This window comes from Elephas maximus, chromosome 23 (assembly GCF_024166365.1).
Source record: "Elephas maximus indicus isolate mEleMax1 chromosome 23, mEleMax1 primary haplotype, whole genome shotgun sequence".
Taxonomy (NCBI): domain Eukaryota; kingdom Metazoa; phylum Chordata; class Mammalia; order Proboscidea; family Elephantidae; genus Elephas; species Elephas maximus.
In genome coordinates, this window is record NC_064841.1 from 30,922,229 (window position 1) to 30,945,517 (window position 23,289).

Below are 23,289 nucleotides of genomic sequence, written 5' to 3' on the forward strand. Positions count from 1 at the left end.
TGTGGGTAGTAACCCACTGGCCATGGCGGGCTGGTACCCACTATTGAAGCTGACATCATCTGTCTCTTCTCTATTTGAGCAAAGCATTGTTCCATCTGATGCTTGTGTGTGATTTGTGCATTTTTTGGACCCTGGACCTTGGCTCGACACTCAATCCCTCCTTACCTTTCTCTATCTTCTTAATGCAAAATACTTTAAGGTAGGGGGGGAGCCCTAGTGGCGCTATGTTTAAGTGTTTGGCTGCTAACCAAAAAGTAAGCAGTTTGAATTCAACAGCTGCTCCTTGGAAACCCTATGGGGCAGCTCTACTCCGTCGTATAGGGTCGCTATGAGTCAGAATCAGCTCAACACAAACATTTATTTATTTATTTTAAGGTAAAGATCGGCAAGGGCAAATGCTGAATTTTACCTGGACTCACACTTGCTTTAGGATTATTCCGAGGGGCCTCAAAGTTGTTGGGAGCAGATGGGGTAAATGATCACACAACTATTTGTTTTCTATCATCATCACGTTCACCTTGAAGAAATGACATTTCAAGTGATGCTTAAAGTCTGCAGGCTACACAAAGACTCCAGAGACTCTGGCTTTGCCCGGAACACAGTTTCATGGCAGTGGAGCACTGGCCTGAATTGCAGAGTGAGACAGCATAAGGTAGGGAGGGCTGTGATGTTTTGTTTTTCACCTTTTAAATGTGTTCATAAGCAGCCTGGTTTCACTTTGAGAATCTTCTCCATTTCCACCCACGAGAAGTCTCTGGCTGGCTCCAGGGCCCTCTGCACATCACTTAGACCTCCTTCTTGGTGAATGCCAGCCTCCAAACAGGCCTTTCCTGCCCTCTCCTTCTCCCTCCCCATCCAACTACCAAATCCTGCCCATGTTACCCTGTATATCACTTCCTTCTGTCCCTTCCTCCTCATTTTCCCAACCCAGCCTTAGCCGAGGCCCTATTGTCTCTCCTGGTCTATTGCAGTTGCTTCAGACTCAGTCTCCACCAAATCTGTCATTGTCCATCCTCCATCCGAGCCCTCCAGATCTGAGGGCACCCTACCCCATAGCAGCCTTGCTCCCTGGAGGATGCACAGGGCTTAACACGGATCGGGGCCTGCCATCTCCCCACTATCCATCTGCACTGCTCTGAGCAACCCAAGTACCTGTGCGTCTCTCGCATGCACCAAGTAGTTTTCCACCTCCTGGCGGGTTCACTCAAACCAGCCTGTTTGTCACCTCCTTCAGGAAGCCCTCCCTGATGTCTTGCCCCTCCCCCACAAGTCTGCTCTACGTGCCCCTTTATACGTCTAAGACTTCACGCCCTTATCACGTACGACGGTTTCTGCCCTTGGGCACTAGAGGCCTGTGCACACTTTGTAGGAGAGGGGGCGGTGTCATAATCGTCTTTGTAGCCCCGCCCCCTAGCCCAGAAGCCGCGTCCTCCAAATCTCGGAAACTCTTCTTCCTAAAAAGGAGCCGGGGAATCTCCTCTCAGTGTGCCTTTAACCCAGGGTAGGGTGACCTGGACTGAGACCGGGCGACTGAGAAGCCTCTACACAATCGGCAGTCACTGGCCGTCCAGGCAGGCCTCAGGGCCCAGGCAGAGGCCAGCACGGGCCGCGGAAGCCTCCCGGATCCCTCCCGCAGGGTCTGCGCGGCCGCATCGCGGCCCAGGGTCCAGGGAGCGCGCCCGTAGGCAGGGGCGGGGCGCGCCCGGGGTCACCGTGGCAACGCCGGCGCCGCCGCTAGGGCCACCCGGATAGAGCAGCATGTGGCGTCCCCAGAAGGAGGCCAAGCCGGGCTCGGCCCCCAGCTCCTACCCCGGCCCCGCCTCGGCCCCTGCTCCTGTCCCAGCCCCCGCCCGGGTCCAGTTCCCCACTCCTGCCTCCACTCCTGCACCCTCTCTGGGCCCAGTCAGTGAGGACGGTAAGAAGTAGGGGCCGTTCGGTACCCGTCTGGACCGGCCGAAACGCGCGAGGAGCAGCGGGATCGGAGCTGAGAGATCGCACCCGCCCTTCAGGCTGCAGGCCCGAGGCGACAGGGCGGACGGGTGCTCCTGGGAACCCCGGCTGTGGCCGGAACTTTGGGGACATCCCCAAAGGCGGGCGGGAGGGAAGCCCCAGGACCCCAAGGTGGATGCGCCCTTGGCCCTATAGGTTGCCTTGGAGGAATGTGCGCCTGTCGCTTTGATTTTATGTTGTTGTTAGGTTCCGACTCATAGCGACCCTTGTACAACAAAACTAAACACTGCTGGGCCCTGCGCCATCCTGAAAATCCTTACTATGTTTGAGCCCATGGTTGCAGCCACAGTGTCAATCCATCTTATTGAGGGTCTTCTTTTTAGCTGATGCTCTATGTATCTTGATGTTCTTCTCCAGGGACTGGTCCCTCCTGATAACATGTGCAAAGTATGTGAGACAAAGTCCTGCCATCCTTGCTTCTAAGGAGCACTCTAGCTGTACTTCTTCCAAGAGAGATTTGCTCCTTCTTCTGGAAGTCTGATATATTCAGTGTTCTTCGCCAACACTGTAACTCAAATACATCAATTCTTCTGTCTTCCTTATTCATTGTCCAGCTTTTGCATGCATATGAGGCAATTGAAAATATCATGGCTTGAGTCAGGCGCACCTTAGTCTTCAAAGTGACATCTTTCTTTTTAGCACTTTAAAGAGGTCTTTTGCAGCAAATTTGTCCAATGTAATACATCATTTGACTTCTTGACTGCTGCTTCCTTGGGTGTTGATTGTGGATCCAAGTAAAATGAAACCCTTGATAACTTCAGTATTTTCTCCATTTATCCTGCCGTTGCATATTGGTCCAGCTGTGAAGGACCAGTCTGGTTTCTTGTTTTATGTTGAAGTGTAAATCCATACTGAAGGCATCAGTAAGTGCACCAAGTCCTCTTTGCTTTCAGCAAGCAAGGTTGCATCATCTGCACATCACAGGTTGTTAATGAGTCTTCCTCCAATTCTGATGCTGCGTTCTTCTTCATATAGTCTGGCTTCTTGGACTATTTGCCCAGCATACAGATTGAATAAGTATGGAGAAAGAATACAACCCTGACACACACCTTTCCTGATTTTAAACCACAGAGTATCTCTTTGTTCTGTCGAAACAACTGCCTCTTTATGTACAGGTTCTTTATGAGCACAATTAAGGGTTTTGCAATTCCCATTCTTTGCAATGTTATTCATAATTTGTTATGATCCACACAGTGAAATGGCTTTGCATAGTCAATAAAACACAGGTAAACATCTTTCTGGTATCCTCTGTTTCAGCCAAGATCCATCTGACATCAGCAATGATATCCCTCCTTCCACATCCTCTTCTGAATCCAGCTTGAATTTCTGGCAGTTCCCTATCGATGTATAGCACCCACTTTAGAATTATCTTCAGCAAAATTTTACTTGCATGTGATATTGTTTGATAATTTCCACATTCTGCTGATCATCTTTCTTTGGAATGGGCATAAATATGGACTGCTACCAGTCGGTTGGCCAGGTAGCTGTCTTCCAGCACCTCCAGCCCTGCATCCGTTTGTTGAAACATCTCAGTTGACATTTCATCAATTCTTGGAGTCTTGTTTTTTGCCAGTGCCCTCACTGAAACTTAGACTTCTTCCTTCAGTACCATCAGTTCTTGATCACATGCTACCTCTTGACATGGTTGAACGCCAACCAATTCTTTTTGGTACAGTGACTCTGTGTAGTCCTTCCATCTTTTGATACTTCCTCCATCGTTCAGTATTTTTCCCATAGAATCATTCAGTACTGCAACTCAAAACTTGAATTTTTTCTTCAGCTCTTTGAGCTTGAGAAATGCCGAACGTGTTCTTCCCTTTTGGTTTTCTAACTCCAGGTCTTTGCACATTTTATCATAATATTTGCTTTGTCTTCTCGAGCTGCCCTTTGAAATCTTCGGTTCAGCCCTTTTAGTTCATCATTTCTTCCAGTTGCTTTAGCTACTCTACATTCAAGAGCAAATTTCAGAGTCTCTTCTGACATTTTGGTCTTTTCTTCTTTCCTGTCTTTTTAATGACCTTTTGCTTTCTTCATGTATGATGTCCTTGCACAACTCGTCTTTGGTCATCAGTGTTCAGTGTGTCAAATCTGTCCTTGAGATGGTCTCTAAATTCAAGTGGGATATACTCAAGGTCGTACTTTGGCTCTCATGAACTTGTTTTCTCTTCAGCTTCAACATGAACTTGCATATGAGCAATTGATGATCTGTTTCATAACTGGCCCCTGGCCTTGTTCTGACTGATGATATTGAGCTGCTCCATCGTTTCTTTCCATAGATGTACTTGATTTGATTCCTGTTTATTCCACCTGGTAGTTCACGTTTACAGCTGCCGTTTATGTTGTAGAAAAAATGTATTTGCAAAGAAGTCCTTGGTCTTGCAAAATCTATCATGCAATCTCCAGCATCGTTTCTATTACCAAGTCCATATTTTCCAGCTACCAATCCTTCTTTGTTTCCAACTCTTGCATTCCAATCACCAATAATTATTAATGCATCTTGATTGCATGTTTAGACAATTTCAGACTGCAAAAGTTGGTAAAAATCTTCAATTTCTTCATCTTTTTAGCCTTGGTGGTTGGTGGGTAAATTTGAATAATAGTCATATTAATTGGTCTTTCTTGTAGGCATATGGATATTATCGGATCACTGACATCATTGTACTTCACAGTACATTTTGAAATGTTCCTTTTCACAATGAACACGATGCCATTCGTCTTCAATTTATCATTCCTGACATTGTAGGCTGTATGATTGTCTGTTTCAAAAAGGCCAATACCAGTCTGCTTCAGCTCACTAATGCCTAGGATATTGATCTTAATGTGTTCCTTTTCATTTTTGATGACTTCCAATTTTCCTAGATTCACGCTTTGTACATCCCACATTCTGATTATTAATGACTGTTTGCAGCTGTTTCTTCTCTTTTTGAGTTGTGCTATATCAACGAATGAAGGTCCAGAAAGCTTGCCTCCATCCACGTCTTTAAGGTCGACTCTACTTTGAGGCGGCAGCTCTTCCCTGGTCATATTTTGAATGCCTTCCAACCTGAGGGGCTCATCTTCCAGCACACTACTATTTGTAAGGCTTTCACTGGCCAATTTTTTCAGAAGTAGATGGCCAAGTCCTTCTTCCTAGTCTGTCTTAGTCTGGAGGCTCCACTGAAACCTGTCAACCATGGGTGACCCTACTGGTGTTTGAAATACCGGTGGCATAGCTTCCAGTATTACTGCAACATGCAAGCCACCACAGTATGACAAACCAACAGACGAGTGGTGGCTTTTATAGTCTTGGGGAAAACGGAACCTGGAAGCTCTCTTCCTCAGTCCTTTTTATGTAGAAGCTCCAGAGGGCAAGCCCCATGTGTGCAAGAGGGTCTTGAGAAAGTTCCAACATTGTACCACTGTTTTAAATATTTCTGTGCCCATGAATTATATCTAGCAAGTTAAATGTAGCCTGCTTCCCTCCTTCATTTCCATATTTCATGACTCTTTTAAAGTGTGCTTGCGGATAAAGAGCTGAGGCAGGAGCCTCTTTTAATCTTCACTACACCCAGGAGATGGGCATAGTTATGCTTTCCCTTTAGCAGAAGAGGAAATTTAAGCTAGGAGAATTTAAATATCTCGCTCAAATTCACAACAGCATATTCTTGTTAGGCACCCAAGTCCGAGTCCTCTTGGATTTCCCAATACTTGGCTCCTTGGTAGAGTAGAGCATAGGTAACGGCCTCCCATACGAGCTCTTGCTGCCAGGTGAAAGAAGGGATTTAGAATCCAAAGCTTAGGCAGGGGTGAAACACAAAATTTGTGTTAGATTCTTGACATTTTTCTGCGTAACTGGTAATTCCCTAGTTTTTGCTTTACAGTGTACAGTTTGAAGACTGGTTTTATTATTTTTCTCCTAATATGAATATTGTATAGGAAATAAATGACTGCTGCCATAAAATCCTGCATACAGTACTCAGGTGAATTTTAAATAAAAGGAAGACTAGCCAGAAAAAAAATAGCAGAAACTTTTTATACTTTAAATCTATGGCTAGTTAATTGAATATGAATAGTCTTCTTATAACTTTCTGTGGCTGTATTTAGCTTGTAACCTAAGATTCCTTCATGCCTTCACAAAAACGTGAGTTAGTTGTAAGCCCGACACGAAAGGGAGCCCTGGTAGCAGTGTGGCTAAGCACTCGGCTAGCAGTTTGACCCCACTAGCTGCTCTGCAGGAGAAAGAGGTAGCAGTCTGCTTCTGTAAAGATTACAGCCCCGGAAACCCTGTGAGCAGTCCTGCTCTGCTCTGTAGGGTCACTTTGAGTCGGAGTCGACTCAACTGCAACGAGTTTGAACCTGACACATTCCTGCCTGTCCTGGGTGTGGTGGGGCCAGCTGAGGGTAGACACTGACCTTTAGGTTCTCGCCAAAACCAAACCCATTCCTGTCGGGGGCTTCTGACTCCTGCAGTCTCCCCCTTTTTAATACCCAGGAAGGTAGTAGGCAAAAGCGGGGAGAGAAATCTAGTGGCAGCTCAGCTTCACCTTCTGTCTGAGATCTACTTGCTTTGTTTCTCGGTGACACTAAAGCAATTTTGGATTCCAAGGGAGCCGTGGTCACGTGTGTCTGGGGATGCGACATTCTCACTTCCAGCCCGAGCTCGAGAATCTCGAGAGTCTTCGTGCACGTGAGCGTTTTAAATGTCCTGAGAAGCGTTGTAGATAGGACTGTTTAACTTTGTTTAAAACAGCACTTTGACAGTAAAATCCATTCTGTGTGGAACATCTTTGATCATCTTGTAGAACATTAGTACCATACAGAACACAGTTTGGAAATATTGTGCTAAAGTGTTATTTAAATACATGAAGATTTGCTAAAATAGTTGAAGGGTTTGATTATGCACATCTACATGACAGGAATTACGCTGACATTAAAAAACGTTAAGAGAATACCTAAGGATATGGGAAAACTGCTCACAATATAAACTGAAAAAAGTAGGATATAAAAGTATACTGAAAGATTCCATTTTGTTTTAAAATATTTATATATACATATAAAAGAAAAATGATGTGGAAGGAAATACTCTTAAACCTCAATACTGGTTGTAATTTGGCAGTGGGATTGCTGATGAACATGGATTTTCTTTTTGATATGAAAATTTCCAGATTGTCTGGAGTGTGTTGAATTTATTTTTAAAAGGTTGTTAAAAGAACTGTAAGAAAAGCGTCTAAATGTAATGTTCCTTATCTTAAATCTTGTGCTGTAAATTTGCTTAGCAAACTCTTTAGTTCATAGATAGTGCAGAAATCCAGTCAGCAAAGGACACTTCCAGCATATCAAGACCCAAGAGGTCCTTAGGTGGCACAAAAGGTTTACGCTCGACTACTAACCTAAAGGTTGGTGGTTTGAACCCACCCAGCGGTGCTGTGGAAGAAAGCCTTAGTGATCTGCAGGCCATCAGATCCGCAGTCTGCTGGCTCCTAAAGAAACCAGCCTGGTTGAACAGTAAGTTTTCTGAGCACAGATTTCTGAAGGGACATCCAGAAAGGGAAAACAAAGACAGTGGCACGTGCTTGTAAGAAATAACAGCATGGCTCCCACTCCAGACCTGAGCCTTGCAATAGACACTTGTAAATACTGAAAACAATAAAACTGTTATTACAGAAAGCTGCAGGTAGAACAGAGGAAGGGGTCTCAACTCCTGCTTTGTTTCTGTCTTCTTTATTACGGACTGACAGGAAAGAACCACCTTTAGAAAGAGGACACGGAAGAACAGGGTAGGTGAAGAGATTCTATGAGCCAAGACTCAGCTTGGTATGAAGAACGCACAGAGCTATATCCAAGAAGCATAGGGGACCTGGTGATTTTTCAGATTCCTTTTGAGTTTAGATCCTCTGATAACAGTTGTGCTTATCTGCAATCATTATTTAAAAAAAATTAACCTTGAGTCACTGCAACCCAGTGTAGCAGAGTGAAAAGAGGATTTGGAATGTGATTCTCTACTCTGCCCTTATTAGTTGTGTGATTTTGGACAAATGATCTAACTTCTTTGAAGGCATTTCCCTCAGCTGCCAATCCTGGTACATAATGGAGGTTAGTTTTCCCTTTATGTCCCTTGCAAGTTAGTGTGCTTATTCAAGCCTGTCTCCCTACCCTCAGACACGTGGTGAGGTCTGATTTAATGGTCCAGGTTCTATGACCCTAGTTCTCCAAAGAGTATTTTTTATCCCTCTTCCTCACTTCAGAAACCCTGGTGGCGTAGTGGTTAAGTGCTGTGGCTGCTAACCAAAAGGTCGGCAGTTCGAATCTACCTGGTGCTCCTTGGAAACTCTATAGGGCAGCTCTACTCTGGCCTACAGGGTCACTATGAGTCGGAACCGACACAATGGCAACGAGTTTGGTTTTTGGTTTTTCCTCACTTCTTTCTGTCTTCTCTGTCCTTCATTTCTCTCACCTCCTATCCCTACCCCCCAGTCTATACACACACTCACACACATGCATATCTTTGATTGAAAAAACTCTAATTTTTTTTAGAGGGAAACCTTCTGGAATAATTTATATGTGATGAATGGTAACGTATTTCTTTTTCAAAAGCCTCAGCACCTGTTGCCAGCCTCCGGGAACATTATTATAATCTGTGTATGGAAAAGTCTCAGAGAATTAATCCTTTTTTGTTGCATATACTTCAGGAAGTGGATGAAGAAAGTAAAAAGGGGTAAGAAAGACAAGTACTTCATTATATCAGCAGCATTCACTGATAGTTATCTGTGTGAAAATTCTGAAACCTGAGTGATATTAGAGCCATTTAAAAATGCTTGGTAACACAGATGAATCTGAAGGGCATTATGCGAGTGAAATAAGTCAATCACAAAAGGACAAATACTGTATGAGACCACGATTACAAAACTCGTGAAAAGGTTTCCACACAGAAAGAAACAATCCTTGATGGTTACCCAAGGGAGGGATGGTGAGGAAAAAACACTAAATAGACAAAAGGTAAGTGCTCACTTTGGTGAAGGGTAAGATAGTACACAACACTGGGGAAGCCAGCACAACTTGACCAAGGCAAGATCATAGAAGCTTCATAGATACATCCAAACTCCCTGAGGGACTGAATTACTAGGCCAAGGGGGGCCATGGTCTCAGGGGACAGCTTGCTCAACTGGCATAAGGTAGTTGATAAAGAAAATGTTCTACATCCTACTTTGGTTAGTAGCGTCTGGGGTCTAAAAAGCTTCCGAGCAGCCACATAAAATACTACACTGGTCCCACCCACTCTGGAGCAAAGGAGAATGAAGAAAACCAAAGACACAAGGGAAAGATTAGTCCAAAGAACTAATGGACCACAACTACCACAGCCTCCACCAGACTGAGTCCAGCACAACTAGATGGTGTCTGGCTACCACCACTGAGTGCTCTGACAGGGATCACGATAGAAGGTCCCAGACAGAGCTTGAGAAAAATGTAGAACAAAATTCTAACCAAAAAAGACCAGACTTTCGGTGTGACAGAGACTGGAGAAACCCCAAGACTACGGATCTCCAGATACCCTTTTAACTCAGTACTGAAATCACTCCTGAGGTTCACCCTTCAGCCAAAGATTAGACAGGCCCATAAAACAAAATGTGACTTAATGGGCACACCGGCCCAGGGGCAAGGACGAGAAGGAAGGAGGGGACAAGAAAGCTAGTAATGGAGAATGCAAGGTGGAGAAGGGGAGAGTGTTGACATTTTGTGGGGTTGGCAACCAGTGTTACAAAGCAATATGTGTATCAATTGTTTAATGAGAAACTAATAAACCTTCATCTAAAACAATTAAAACAACAAACAAAAAAAAATGACCAACACTGTTAGTAGGTCTTAACCAAAAACCAAACCAAACCCATTGCTGTAGAGTTGATTCTGACTCATAGCGACCCTATAGGACAGAGTAGAACTGCCCCATAAGGTTTCCAAGGAGCACCTGGTGGGTTCAAACTGCTGACCTTTCAGTTAGCAGCCATAGTGCTTAACCACCATACCACCAGGGTTTCCTGTTGATAGGTCTTAGAAGCTGTGTAATATACTGGGAGGAACACTAGATCAGGAGTCCCCAAGCCTGGGCTCCAGATTTGTCCTTAATTCCTCTGAGCTGGCTGAATTTAGGCAAATAAATCACTGAAGAAGCCAGTGTTTAATAAAAAGGAGATACTTTGTTTTTTGGTGAAAAATTAAATGATACAGGATATATGGTAGTACTTTGCTGTACAATGTCCAGTATTGTTTTATCTGGTGTAAGTCTGTATTGTGGTACATACTTGGTTCCAGTAAATGCTATTCGTGATGTTACTATATCCACATGAAGAAAAATACTTTTACTTCTTTACTGAGTTTCTTTCTTTGTACTTCAAAATCTTTTTTTTTTTTTTTAAACAGATTGGAAAAAGGAATCACTTTAAATGTTGCTGGAAACAATCGCTTAATACCAGTGGAAAGAGTAACAAGTGAAGATTTTTGGATTCTTTCTGGAATTTTAAAGAAGAATCCATATGTTAATGGTTTGTCTCTTTAAGAATCAATACCTCCTGCTTTCCACTGACCTGGTTTTTAAGTGTTCATGATAAGGAATGTCAGCCTCTATTCATCTATGTCCTCTAGGTTTGGATGTTAGATATAACCTCTTAAAAGATGTTGGTGCCTACTATGCTGCGAAACTGCTTCAGGTATTATTTTTCTACAAAATGTTCTCAGTTCTGTTCAGAGTGAAATCACTTATTTTAATGGCATACACATAAAACACTAATTTTGCAAAATATCAAGGATCCTGACTGCTGTAACACTGGAAATACACTGGGAATGCATTTGTGTCTTGTCTTACAGAGCTGATACCTATAGTTCCCAAGTCACCCTGGGCACACTTGTTGTACACCATGGTTAAATACATACATAAACATAGCCATACTTCTAACCATTGGTCAAAGCTGAATGTACAGACTTCTTGTTTCACTTATACTACAATTATTTTTATGTTTAAATGAGAATGGTGATTTTTTTCTCCTCAATAATAGTAGCTTTTGCTGCTATTCATAAGGTTTTCACTGGCTAATTTTTTTCCAAAGTAGATGGCCAGGCCCTTCATCCTAATCAGTCTTAATATGGAAGCTCTGCTGAAACCTGTCCACTATTGTGTGACCCCGCTGGGATTTGAAATACTGATGGCATAGCTTCCACCATCACAGCAACATCAAGCCACCACGGTACGGTAAACTGAGAGAACAAGGAGATACTGTGTAGTTTAAAATCAGAAAAGGTGTGCATCAGGTTTGCATCCTTTCACCATACTTAATTCAATCTGTATGCTGAGCAAATAATCCAAATAAGCGGGACTATGTGAAGAATGCAGCATCAGGATTGCAGGAAGACATTAACAGCCTGCAATATGCAGATGACACAACCTTGCTTGCTGAAAGCAAAGAGGACTTAAAGCACTTACTGATGAAGATCCAAGACTATGTAGCCTTCAGTATGGATTACACTTCTTCATAAATGAAACAAAAATTCTCAAAACTGGACCAATAAGCAACATCACAATAAATGAAGAAAATATTAAAGTTGTCAAGGATTTCATTTTACTTGGCTTCACAGTCAGCGCCCATGGAAGCAGCAGCCAAGAATCAAATGACGTATTGCATTGGGCGAACCTGCTGTAAAAGACCTCTTTAAAATGTTAAAAAGCAAGGACATCAATTGTTGCTTAAGATATGAAGTCAAGACAGCTCACAAGAAGGCAGTCAAGAAAAAGGCTTCTGGGTTATGCCAAGTCCCTAAGCCATGCCAATAACTTACACACACACACACACACACACACAAAGCAGAGATGTCACTTTGAGGACTAAGGTGCGCCTGACCCAAGCCATGGTATTTTCAGTTGCCTCATATGCATGCGAAAGCTGAGCAATGAATAAGGAAGACCGAAAAAGAATTGATGCCTTTGAATTGTGGTATTGGTGAAGAATATTGAATATGCCATGGACTGCTAGAAGAATGAATTAACCTGTTTTAGAAGAAGTACAGCCAGAATGCTCCTTAGAAGTGAGGATGGCGGGACTTCATCTCACGTACTCTGGACATGTTATCAAGAGGAACCAGTCCCTGGAGAAGGACATCATGCTTGGTAAAGTAGAGGGTCATCAACAGACAGGAAAACCCTCAATGAGATGGATTGACACAGTGGCTGCAACAATGGGCTCAAACATAGCAACAGTTGTGAGGATGACAAAGGACCTGGCAGTGTTTTATTCTGTGGTACATAGGGTCACTATGAGTTGGAGCTAACCTGCTGGCACCTAACAACAACAGTTGTTTTTGCTGCACTTTAAGTTTTTCTGGGTTTTAAAGAACATTTTCTTTGGAGGTAAAAGTTTTTACTTATAGTAGCTCTGAAATATATATTATTGATCGATTTCCAATAACACATGTGTAATAACTTCTCTCCTTATTCTAGAAACAACTTAATCTCATTTACTTAAACCTTATGTTTAATGATATTGGGCCCGATGGTGGAGAACTGATTGCTAAAGCACTACATGTAAGCATTTATAGACGTCAAACTAATATTTTATTTTGGAATTTTAACGTTTGATAGCTTGGATCCAATGGAATCAAATGTTAATGTGAACTTATGTTCTAATATTACGGGAATGTGTTTTTTTATTGTAGTACTAACATATAACAAAAAATTGCCATTTCAACATTTTTATGTGTACAATTCAGCAACTTTAATTACATTCATCATGCTGTACAACCATCAGCAATCTTCATTTCCAAATTTTTCCATCAACCTTAACAAAAACTCAGTGCCCATTAAGCAGTGAGTACCCCTTCCCTCTCCCCCCTAACAACCATTAATGAACTTTGGTCTCTATAAATTTGCCTGTTATAGATATTTCATATGAGTGGGATCATACATTGTCATTTTGTGATTGATATATTTTACTCACCGTATTGTTTTCAAGGTTCATCTTTGTTGTAGCATGTATCATTTCTCTTTATGACTAATATTCCATTGTATGTATATACATTTTGTTTATTCATTTATCTTTTGATGGGCATTTAGGTTATGCCCACCTTTTGGATATTGTGAATAGCGCTGGAGTGAGTATTGCGCTCCTTTCAGTTCTTTTGGGTATACACCTAGGAGTGGAATTGGTGGGTCATAAGGTGATTCTGTGTTTAACTTTTTTTTGTTTACTTATTTGTACTTAAGATGAAGGTTTACAGAGCAAATTAGTTTGTCATTAAAATTAATACACATGTTGTTTTGTGACATTGGTTGCCAACCCCACGACATGTCAACCCTCTCCACTTCTCTATTTTGGGTTCCCCATTACCAGCTTTCCTGTCCCCTCCTTCCTTCTCGTCCTTGTCCCTGGGCTGGTGTGCTCATTTAGTCTGGTTTTGTTTTATGTGCCTGTCTAATCAGTGGCTGAAGGGTGAACCTCAGGAGTAACTTCAGTACTGAGTTAAAAGGGTGTCCGGAAACCATACTCTCAGGGTTTCTCCAGTCTTTGTCAGACCAGTAAGTCTGGTCTTTTTTTGTGAGTTAGAATTTTGTTCTACATTTTTCTCAAGCTCTGTCCAGAACCCTCTACTGTGAACCCAGCCAGAGCAGTCAGTGAAGGTGGCTGAACACCATCTAGTTGTGCTGGACTCAGTCTGGTGGAGGCTGTGGTAGTTGTGGTCCCTTAGTCCTTTAGAGCAATCTTTCCTTTGTGTGTTTAGTTTTCTTCATTCTCCCTTGCTCCAGTTAGGGTGAGACCAGTGGAATATCTTAGATGGCCGCTGTCAAGCTTTTGAGACCCCAGGCGCTACTGACCAAAGTAGAATGTAGAACATTTTCTTTATAAGCTATATTATGCCACTGGAGGTAGATGTTCCCCAAGGCCCTGGTCCCCACAGCCCTCAGCCCAGTAATTCAGTCCCTCAGGGAGTTTGGATGTGTCTATGAAGTTTCCATGACCTTGCCTTGGTCAAGTTGTGCGACTTCTCTAGTATTGTGTACCGTTGTACCCTTCACCAAAGTTACCAGTTATCTATTGTCTAGTTAATTTTTTCCCTTCCCATCCCTCCCTCGTAACCATCAAAGATTGTTTCTTTCTGTGTGGAAACCTCTTCATGAGTTTTTATAATAGTGGTCTCATACACTATTTGTTCTTTTGTGATTGACTTATCTCAGTCAACATAATGCCCTCCAGATTCATCCATGTTATGAGATGTTTCACAGATTCATCATTGTTCTTTATTGTTTTGTAGTATTCCACTGTGTGCATGTACCATGGTTTGTTTATCCATTCATCTATTGATGGGCACTTAGGTTGTTTCCATCTTTTTGCTATTGTGAATAATGCTGCAATGATCATGGGTGTGCATATGTTTATTCATGTGACGGCTCTTATTTCTCTAGGATATATTCCTAGGCATGGGATTGCTGGATCGTATGGTATTTCTGTTTCTAGCTTTTTAAGGAAGCACCATATCATTTTCCAAAGTGGTTGTACCATTTTACATTCCCACCAGCAGTGCATAAGAGTTACAAACTTCCCGCAGGCTCTCCAGCATTTGTTATTTATTTATTTTTTTTTTAATTTGTGTTAGTAATGTCAAGGTGAGATGGTATCACATTGTAGTTTTGATCACTAATGGCTAGTGATCTTGAGCATTTCTTCATGTGTCTGTTAGCTGCTTGAATGTTTTCTTTGGTGAAGTGTCTGTTCATATCCTTCGTCCATTTTTTAACTGGATTATTTGTCTTTTTGAGGTGGAGGTGTTGAATTTTCCTATTGATTTTAGAGATTAGATATTTGTTGGATTTGTCATAACCCAAATTTTTTTCCCAGTCTACAGGTTCTCTTTTTACTCTTTTGATGAAGTATTTTGATGAGCCTAAGTGGTTAAAATTTTTAGAAGATCCCAGTTGTTATGGATTGAATTGTGTTTCACCAAAATATGTCAGCTTGGCTAGGTCATGATTCCCAGTATTGTATGATTGTTGTCTTAGTCATCTACTCCTGCTATAACAGAAATACCATAAGTGGATGGCTTTAACAAAGAGAAATTTATTCTCTCACAGTCTAGTAGGCTACAAGTCCAAATTCAGGGTATCAGCTCCCGGGAAAGACTTTCTCTTTCGGCTCTGGAGGAAGGTCCATGTCATCAATCTCCTCTTGGCCTAGGAGCTTCTCCTCACAAGAATCTCAGGTCCAAAGGACACGCTGTGCTCCCGGCACTGCTTTCTTGGTGGTATGAGGTCCTCATGTCTCTTTGCTCGCTTCTCTCTCTTGTATCTCAAAAGAGATTGGCTGAAGAAACTATCTAATCTTGTAGATCTCGTCAATATAACTGCCACTAATCCATCGCTTGACATCATAGTGATAGGACTTACAACACACAGGGAAATCACATCAGATGACAAAATGGTAGCCTATCATACAATACTGGGAATCATGATCTAGCCAAGTTGACAGATATTTTGGGGGGACACAATTCAATTCATGACAATTTGTTTGAAAAACTGTCTTTTCCCCTTTTAATGGACTTTGGCCTTTTGTTGAAGATCAGGTGACTGTAGGTGGATGGATTTACGTCTGCATTCTCAATTCTGTTCCATTGGTCAATGTGTCTTTTGTACTATTATTAGGCTTTTTTGACTATGGTAGCTGTATAGTAGGTTCCGAGGTCAGGTAGTGCAAGCCCTCTTATTCTTTTTCTTCAATGGTGCTTTACTTATCCAGGTCCTCTTTCCTTTCCATATAGTTGATAAGTTTTTCCATCTCATTCAAGAATGCTGTTGGTATTTGGATCAAGATTGTGTTGTATTTGTAGATTGCTTTGGGTAGAATTAACACTTTCACAATGTTGAGCATGGTATGTTTTTCCATTTATGTATGTCTCTTTTGGTTTCTTTGAGTAGTTTTTTGTAATTTTCTTTGTAAGGTCTTTTACGTCCTTGGTTAGATTTATTCCTAAGATTTTTTTTTTTTTTTTTTTTTTTAGGGGCTGTTATAAATGGTTTGCTTTCCTAATTTCTTTTTCATAGTTCTCATTATTGGTGTATAGGAATCCAACTGAGTTTTGTATGTTTATCTTGTATTCTGCTGCTCTGCTGAATCTTGCTATTAGTACCGGTAGTTTTCTTGTGGAGTCCTTTGGGTTCTCTGTGTATAGCATCATATCATCTGCAAATGGGGATAGTTCTACTTCTTCCTTACCAATTTGGATACCTTTTATTTCTTTTTCTTGCCTTATTGCTGTAGCTAGGACTTCCAGCACAATGTTGAATAGGAGTTGTGATAAAGGGCATCCATGTCTTGTTCCTGTTCTCAGGGGGAATGTTTTCAGCCTCTCTCTGTTAAGAATGATGTTGGCTGTTGGTTTTGTACAGGTGTCCTTTATTGTGTTGAGGAATTTCCCTTCTATACCTATTTATTCAGAGTTTTTATCAGGAATGGTGTTGGGCTTTAGCAAATGCCTTTTGTGCATCCATGAGATGATCATGTGATTCTTTTATTTATGTGGTGGATTATGTTTATTGATTTTCTAATGTTGAATCATTCTTGCATACCTTGTATGAATCCCTACTTGGTTGTGGTATATTATTTTTTTCAATGTGATGCTGAATTCTATTGGCTAGAATTTTTTTGAGAATTTTTGCACCTATATTCATGAGAGGTATTGGTCCGTAATTTTCTTTTTTTCTGGTGTCTTTGCCTGGTTTTGGTATCAGGGTTATGTTGGCTTCATAGAATGAATTTGGAAGCATCCCTTCCTTTTCTATGCTCTGAAATAGTTTGATTAGTACTAGTGCAAGCTCCTCTCTAAATGTTTGGTAGAATTCTCCAGTGAAGCCATCTGGGCCAGGGCTTTTTTTTGTTGGGAGTTTTTTTTTTTTTTTTTTTAATTACCTTTTCAATCTCTTCTCTTGTTATGAATCTGTTCAGATTTTCGACCTCTGTTTGTGTTAGTTTAGGTAGGTCAAATCTGTCAGAGTATAGTTTGCCATAGTACTCTGTTATGATCCTTTTTCTTTCTTTTGCGTCTGGCATAATGTCCCCCATTTCATTTCTTATTTGGGTTATTTGTGTCCTATCTTGTTTTTCTTTTGTTGATTTGGCTATGGTTTGTTGATTTTATTGATCCTTTCAAAGAACCAACTTTTGATTTTGTTGATTCTATTTTTTCTATTCTCTATTTCATTTAATTCTGCTCTGATATTCATTATTTCCTTTCTTTTGGTGGCTGTGGGCTTCTTTTGCTGTTCTTTTTCTGTTTGTTCAAGTTGTGTAGCTAATTTTTTTATTTTGTCCCTTTTTTCTTTTTTGATGTGTGCATCTATTGCTACAAATTGGCCACTGAACACTGCCTTTACCGTGTCCCAGAGGTTTTGGTATGATGTGTTTTCATTCTCATTTGATTCTAGGAATTTTTTTTATTCCATCTTTGATTTCTTCTGTTACCCAGTGGCTGTTGAGCAAGGTGTTACTCAGTTTCCATGTACTTGATTTCTTTTCTTTGCTCTTTGTATTATTAATTTCTACTTTTATGGCATTGTGATCAGAGAAGGTGCTTTGTATTCTCTGTTTTGGATTTTGTTGAGGGTTGCTTTGTGGCATATGGTTTATCCTGGAGAACATTCCGTGTGCATTGAAAAAGAATGTGTGCTTTGCTGCTATTGCGTGGAGTGTTCTATATATGTCTATGAGGTCCAGTTTGTTGATTGTGGCCTTTAGATCTTCTGTGCCTTTGTTGAGTTTCTTTCTAGATATTGTGTCATTTACTGAGAGTGGTATGTTGCCCTTGTACTATTATTGTGGAACTGTCAATCTCTCTTTTTAGTGCTGTTAGAGTTTGTTTTATGTACTTTGGGGCCCTGTCATTAGGTGTGTAGATATTATGGTTATGTCCCCATGGTGGATTGTCCCCTTAATCATTATATAATGTCCTTCCTTGTCTTTTATGGTGGATTTTGTTTCAATGTCTGTATTCTCTGAGATTAGTATTGCCACTTCTGCTCTTTTTTGATTACTCTTTGCTTGATATATTTTTTTTTCCATCCTTTGATTTTAATTGTGTCTTTATTTCTAAGGTGTGTCTTTTGTAGACAGCATATAGATGGATCTTTTTTTTTTTTTAATCCATTCTGTCACTCTGTCTCTTTACTGGTGCATTTAAGCCATTTATATTCAGTGTGATTATTGATAGGTGTGAGTTATTGCTTTCATTCTATAGTGCTTTTTTTGTGGAGCTGACATTTTCTTTGTTTCTCTTACTCTTCTGTCCTGAGTTCCTTTTGTTTGTGCATTTTTTTTTTCATTTCTTTCATTTTTCTAGATTTTGTGTTTACTGAGACTTTGTTTTTCTTTTTCATTTTGATGAGTAGGTTTGTTAATGTTCTTTGTGGCTATCTTGAAATTTACCCCTATCTTGCTAAGTTTAAACCAGTGTTTTATTACTTGATATCTCCTTGACCTCCTCTCCATTTGAAAGTTCTATACCTACACCGTTTATTCCCTCTTTTATTGTTCTGACGTTGTTGTCATTTACAGATTGACCTCTCTGGTTCCCTGTTGTAATTTTGTTAGTTTTGTTTTATCCTTGAAGTTCATTATCTAGGTTGATATCTGGCTGATGTCTTATGTCCTAAAGGTTGTTGTCTGATATTGTTTGTTCTCTAACCAAAGGACTCCTGTTAACTCTTTTTTGGTTTGGTTTTTACATATTCCCTTAATTCCTGTTTATCTGGAAATGTCCTAGTTTCACCATCATATTTGAGCGAGAGTTTTGCAGGATATGTTATAATATTCTTGGTTGACAGTTTTTTTCTTTCAAGATTTTATACTTGTCATTCCATCGTGGTCTTGCCTGCATGGTTTCTGCTGAGTAGGTCACTCTGAGTTGGAATCAACTCAACGGCAGCGGGTTTGGTTTCTTGGAATCAGAGCTTATTCTTATTGTTTCCCCTTTTCATTTTTCTCAAGCTGCTCTCAGGATTCTTTCCTTGTCTTTGGTTTTAGAGAGTATGATTATGATATGTATTGGTGATTTTATTTTGGGGTCTATCCTGTGTGGGGTTCGTTGAGCTTCTTGGATGGCGGCTTTTCATCTTTCATGATATTAGGGAAGTTTTCTGTCAGCAAATCTTCAATGCTTTCTCCCCCTGTTCTGGAACTCCTATCACACATAAATTTTTGCTTTTGATTGTATCCCACATTGTTCTCAAGGTTACTTCATTTTTCTTTAGTCTTTTTTTCTGATTTTTCTTTAAACAAAGTGGTATCCAAGGATTTGTCTTCAATTTTGCTGATCCTGTCTTCCACTGTTTCAAATTTGTTCCAAAAACCTTCTATTGCACAGTCTGTTTCTGAAATCTTGTTGTTTATCTTTTGGATTTCTAATTGCTGTTTTTGTATGATTTCTAGTTGTTTATTTACTTTGACATTTAATTCCTGTATTATTTTCCTGAATTCTTCCATTGCATTGTCTGTGTTTTCCGATATTGTCTGTATTTTCCATAATTTTGTCTATTTTTTCATTATTTTTGTTTGCATTTTCCTTCATCTTTTGGAGAACCCTGAATATTAGAGTTTTGAATTCCCTATCAGGTAGTTTCAGTGCTTTTTCTTCTACCCTAAGGTCATCTGGTGCTTTAGTTTGATCACTTTCTGGAGCCATCCTCTCCTGCTTTTTAAATATGTTTTGATATTGTCTGCTATCTCTGGAACATTCAGGAATTATTTGCATCCTCCTTTTTGTTGCTGTTGTTTCCCCTTGCTTTTTGAAAAAAATTTGGTTGTATCTGGGCAGGCAGGCTGGGCATCTTTTTTTGCTTGCTTGCCTGTGGGCACAATACTTCTCACCACCTTGTCCAGGTGGACAAGGCCCATCACTCAGCTATGGTGCAGCAGGGCAGGTCCAGCGGGAGTAAAGGGGTAGGGATGAGTAGTTTGCAGCACAGACTGGGATCAATGGGGTGAGGCTGGAGGGCAGTGCAGGGCAGGACCAAGGGGACTACATTGGTGCTGCTCAGGGTTGCGGCACTCAGTGCAAGGTGCAGATAGGCAGGAGGGAAAGAATAGGATGTGATGTGCAGAGCTAAGTGGGTGGGTGAAGGAAGAGAAGGAAGAGAGAAAAAAATCCCCCCCCCAAAAAAAGTAAATAAAATGGTGGCACAGTAAAATTCAGTGGTGGGAGTGGGGCAGACCTGGCAAGGCTGCGTGCTGATGGCTGTCTAGCTGAGTGGTGTGGCTCAACCTGTTGAGAAGAGGTGTGGGTGGTGCACAGGGCTAGGTGAGCAGAAGAAAGGAAAGAGAAGAAAGCAACCAACAAAGAAATTAAATAAAAATAACTACAACAAAAATTACATGTGGAAGGGGAGCCAGCCATTGAGGGTAGGGCGGAATTGGGGTGGCAGCAAGCTGATGTCTCTCTTGCCAGGTGGCATGGCACAGCCCATCAGGAAGGCAGGAGGCAGTGCAAGGTCTAGGTGGGAAGGAGAAGGAAAAGCGAGTAGGGGAAAGATGATGAAAAACAAAAAATATGGCACTGAGGAAGCTGGCCTGTGGAGGCACCACAGACCCAAAGAGGCTGTGCGCCAGAGGCTCTCCAACCAAGTGGTATAACACACCCCACCAAGAAGGGGGTGTGGCGCATGGGGCTAGGTTGGTGGAAGAAAGGAAAGTAAGGGAGAAAGAAGAAACAAAAAAAGGGAAAAAACAAATATAAACACAGTGGCACTGAGGGAGCCGGTCGGTGACAGCAGCGCAGACCCAGGGAGGCCACATGCAGTGACTCACCAGCCAAGCAGTGCCGTACAGCCCCTCCAGAAGGGGCAGGGGCAGTGCACAGGGCTGCATAGGTGGGCAGGAGAAAGGAAAGGAGAGAGAGAAGAAACAGAAAAAGAAAAAGAAAAAAAGAACAAAGCAAACAAACCAAAAAATCACAGCCTGTCAAGAAGGGGAGGGGATAGCACATGGAGCTACCTGGGTGGGAGAAAGGAAAGGAAGAAAGGGAGAGAGGGAGAGGCAACAAAAAAAGCCAAAAAACATGATCAAAAAACAAAAAAATAAAAAACAAAAAAATGGCAACTAAGGAGCTGGGTGGTGGGGGTCAGGTGGACCCAGGTGGCAGTGAACTGGTGTTTCTTCAGCCGAGTGACCGTGGCCCATTGGAAAGTGGTGAAGGCCTTGTACAGGAAAGAAGGGTGGGGAGTGGGAAAGCATTTATCCCTGGTTATTGGGTTCACTGTCTCCTGCTGGAAGCTCTGTGAATTTGCCTTCCTGTACTCTCTGTCCACAGTCCTTGGTGGCTGAGGTCCAAAATGTTGAATCCAGGTGGCAGTGAGCTGGCAGGCGACTTCCACTCTGTAGCTCTCCTCTTTCTCTGTTCTCTTATTCCATTTGATGCTTGACTGAGTTCTTGATTCCTTCATTTGATGCTTAGGGTTCCAGGATTGACATTTGTATCTGTTTTACTTAGTTTTTTTTGGGTCTTTGCTTCAGAGGGATGGCATGGTGCTTTTATCTATAGTGCCATTTTGGCTCTTGTGTTTAACTTTTTTTTTTTTCAGACGGGAGAGGCATATTTTATTTTTCCACTGACATATGACATATGTACAGTTGAATATAAATTAAACATCTACTTGTATACCAAAACCAGTTCCTTTGGGTTGTTCAGTCAAAGAGGTAAGACCACCAGCTGGCTCACAAGAGACGCATCCACTCCTTGGCCCAGGTTTTGGAATTTTGCCAGCCTTGAGCTCATCAATAATTTCTTCAATATCCTTAGGTGTCAGATCTTCACAGCAGTTGTTTATTTGAACCATTGGTGCATTTACACAGGCATCTAAACATTCCACCTCTATGTGGAAAAGTTTGTCAGGTACAGTCTCCCCAACCTTTATTCCAAGCTTTCTCTGAATGGCGGTCCACTATGCAGTCAGAATCTCAAAGCATGCAAGGTGAGGTAGAGCAGACCTGAATGTGATACTTGCCAACTGGCTTTTGATTATACATTGTATAAAAAGTTGCTATTTCATATACCATCATTGGACATATTTGTAAAACTTCTGCACCCTTGTTCATGGCAGAGATGGGCAACCATCCATCCTGTCTCTGCACTAAATCAGGACTGGAAGCACAGCTGCTGCTTTATGCCCTTCTGGGTATTTTTTTTTTTTTTACAATTGCCTCTATCCTCTTATAGTTTTCTGTTGTAAAACCAAATAGAGTATCTGGATTATTCTCAGGAGTATCTCTGTGCACAAATATGGTTCCTCCAGCTCCATTTTGCACAGCTGTCTTATGCACATACATTATATGTCTTCCCCACTGGGTGGTGAGGCCAACTGCCCCGGCCCATAGCACCAGGGAGAAGAACATGTCAGGCCAAAGTGTTTGCCTTTTCCCCTGCCTGTTTAGCTTTTTGAGGAACCTCATTTTTTAGTTCTAATAGTTTCCTTTTTGTAGAGTCTTCAGGATTTTCTACATACAAGATCATGTCATATGCAAATAGATCATTTTCTTCCTTTCCAATGTTTTTTAAAATTTCTTTTTCTTGCCTAATTGCTTTGGTTAGAATCTCTAGTACAAGTTGTATAAAAGTGGTGAGAGTGGGCATCTTATCTTGGTCCTGATCTTAGAAATATCTGAATTCGTTTTTAATATATTTGCTCTTCTATATCATATTTATTCACTAGAACTATGAAACATTTGTAATTTTTGTGAAAAAAATTATCAAAAGAGAATAGGAGATAGAATTAAACTTTGCAGATGTCTGAGGAATTATATCACTTTAGAAGTGATACCAGGGAAACTAGTCTACAGGACTAACAATTTACACAAACCATGGCCTCATCTATCCAGAAAAGCTAGATGGTGCCTGGCTACCACTAACATTTGTAATCAGGGCCACAATAGATGGATCTTGATAGAGGGAGAAAAAATGTGGAGCAGAATTCATATTCTTAAAAGCCCAGGCTTATTGGACCAGTTGAGACTAGAAGACTTCCCAGAGACTATTGCCCGGAGATACTCCATAAACCTTGAACAAAAACTACCCCCTGAGAGCACCTTTTAGCTAAAAAGCAGATCGGCTCGTAAAATATATTACCAGTGAGTACTGTGCACCTTTAAAAAACTACCTATATGAGACCAATAGTCCAACAATTACTCTAAGGCAAAGATGAAAGGGTAGGGGGACAGGGAAACCAGAATACTGGAAATGGAACATCCAGAAGGAAATTAATGAGAATGTTAACATATTGTGAAA

The 23,289-nt window shown here is 41.3% G+C and overlaps 1 protein-coding gene and 1 pseudogene across 2 annotated transcripts in view; one reads left to right on the forward strand and one right to left on the reverse strand.

The window, feature by feature from the left end:
* The first annotated feature begins 1,749 nt into the window (after nt 1–1,749).
* LRRC34 (leucine rich repeat containing 34) overlaps nt 1,750–23,289 on the forward strand; it is a 32,480-nt gene continuing 10,940 nt past the window's right edge. For both annotated transcript variants that reach the window (XM_049867283.1, XM_049867284.1), the window contains exons 1-5: nt 1,750–1,915; nt 8,584–8,704; nt 10,405–10,526; nt 10,627–10,691; nt 12,473–12,556. In XM_049867283.1, coding sequence (XP_049723240.1) covers nt 1,759–1,915; nt 8,584–8,704; nt 10,405–10,526; nt 10,627–10,691; nt 12,473–12,556 — 549 coding nt within the window. In that variant the 5' untranslated portion in view covers nt 1,750–1,758. The remainder of the gene's footprint in view (nt 1,916–8,583; nt 8,705–10,404; nt 10,527–10,626; nt 10,692–12,472; nt 12,557–23,289) is intronic.
* LOC126066319 (NADH dehydrogenase [ubiquinone] flavoprotein 2, mitochondrial-like) lies at nt 21,650–22,400 on the reverse strand (annotated as a pseudogene).